Source organism: Meleagris gallopavo, chromosome 3 (genome assembly GCF_000146605.3).
Source record: "Meleagris gallopavo isolate NT-WF06-2002-E0010 breed Aviagen turkey brand Nicholas breeding stock chromosome 3, Turkey_5.1, whole genome shotgun sequence".
NCBI lineage: Eukaryota > Metazoa > Chordata > Aves > Galliformes > Phasianidae > Meleagris > Meleagris gallopavo.
The window spans coordinates 2,533,114-2,534,531 of record NC_015013.2 but is presented as its reverse complement, the minus strand read 5'-3'; the positions used below and the strand labels follow the sequence as shown (position 1 = coordinate 2,534,531).

General features: G+C 34.9%; 1 protein-coding gene across 1 annotated transcript in view; it reads right to left on the bottom strand.

The window, feature by feature from the left end:
• BRD9 (bromodomain containing 9) overlaps positions 1 to 1,418 on the bottom strand; it is a 21,229-nt gene that overhangs the window by 4,609 nt on the left and 15,202 nt on the right. Inside the window, exons 12-13 of the mRNA XM_019613681.1 lie at positions 1,038 to 1,149; positions 159 to 197 (exon numbers count right to left, since the gene is read on the bottom strand). Coding sequence (XP_019469226.1) covers positions 159 to 197; positions 1,038 to 1,149 — 151 coding nt within the window. The remainder of the gene's footprint in view (positions 1 to 158; positions 198 to 1,037; positions 1,150 to 1,418) is intronic.

Below are 1,418 nucleotides of genomic sequence, written 5' to 3'. Positions count from 1 at the left end.
CAAAATATTTAAAAGGTTGATAAATTGAATGTATATTATACAGAATAGATGCACATGAAATAAAATTAGGGATTGGAATGTGGAAAGCTGAGAAAATATCATGTTCTTAACTGTAAAGACCAACACACTTTTTCCAGTTAAAAAAGAGAGTAACTTACTTTAACTTCATCCAGTGGTTTTACTGCGATGTTTCGTCTCTGAAGAGAAAGAAGAGTAACAATTACTTCTAGTCAGCATATTAGAGAAGTCCCTCTTTCATACAATTTCAAGTATATTCAAGCTTCTCACACGAAATGATGCTAGACACAGTACACTTTCAAGCATCTGCAATTAAAATTCAGCTGTTACCATTTTGAAATATCTTAGTCATTACTTCACTGACTTTTGATTCCAGATCAATCAAGGTTGTGCAGATATTCATTCTTACTCATATGAAGCAGCACAAAATACCGAAGCATAAAACACCAAAGCACACCACTACTGACGCACATTCAATTGTACAAAATCTGTACATACACGCATATCACAACTGAACAGCATTCCAAAGTATGAAGAGGCACAGATCATTTGAAAGAATAAATTCTTCACTAAGAAATTCTCATTTGAAACAATATTCATAAATCAAGGTGTTAAAAAAGAAATGTAAAGTATGTGCTTTATTTTTAAGCTAAGTAATATACATTGTATACACACGTTTCTACTTGCTACCTTTCTTCTACTTTTCTACAGGCTGCCCACACAGCCTCATCTGGTTAGCTTCCCTCCACTCAGTTGCACACCTCAACCTCTTCCTTTCTCCAGTAAGGTTCACCACCTGACTGCAGAATTGACTGAGCTGGGGCAACAACAGAGGAAGATTACTTCATTGCTGATTAATTCTGTTTCTAACTTGGTTCATCATGCTGTTGTATGAAAGCTAAGCATGCACAGCTTAAACTGACACTACAAAACAATGCCTCTCAGTCAATATTAAAAAACAGATGGGTCCATCTGTGTATTCATTAACCTGTGACATTTCTGTGCAGCAACAGACACACCTGCTTTAGCTGATAAACAGTTTTGGAATGATCTCCACTTGTGATCTGGTCCAGAAGATCATCTACTATTTTCTTGCTGTAATGTCCAGCATCCTTCACAAATTCTTGTAAGCTAGCAGAAATGGGAGATAAGCATTACAGAAAACATTTACGTTTTTAAAAGGTATTTCAATTTATAATACAGTCTTCTCCACCTATGCTGTACTACATTTTCCTCATTCTTTCACTTTTCCATGCTTCTTTACAGAAGAAACTAAAGCTTTCAAGATGTTGGGGTTTAAAGCAAACTGCTAAATCACTAGCAATGTACAAATTCCTGTAGTCATAATATTTATTAAAAAACAATCTTGCAACAAACTCGTAACAGAAATGCAAATTAAA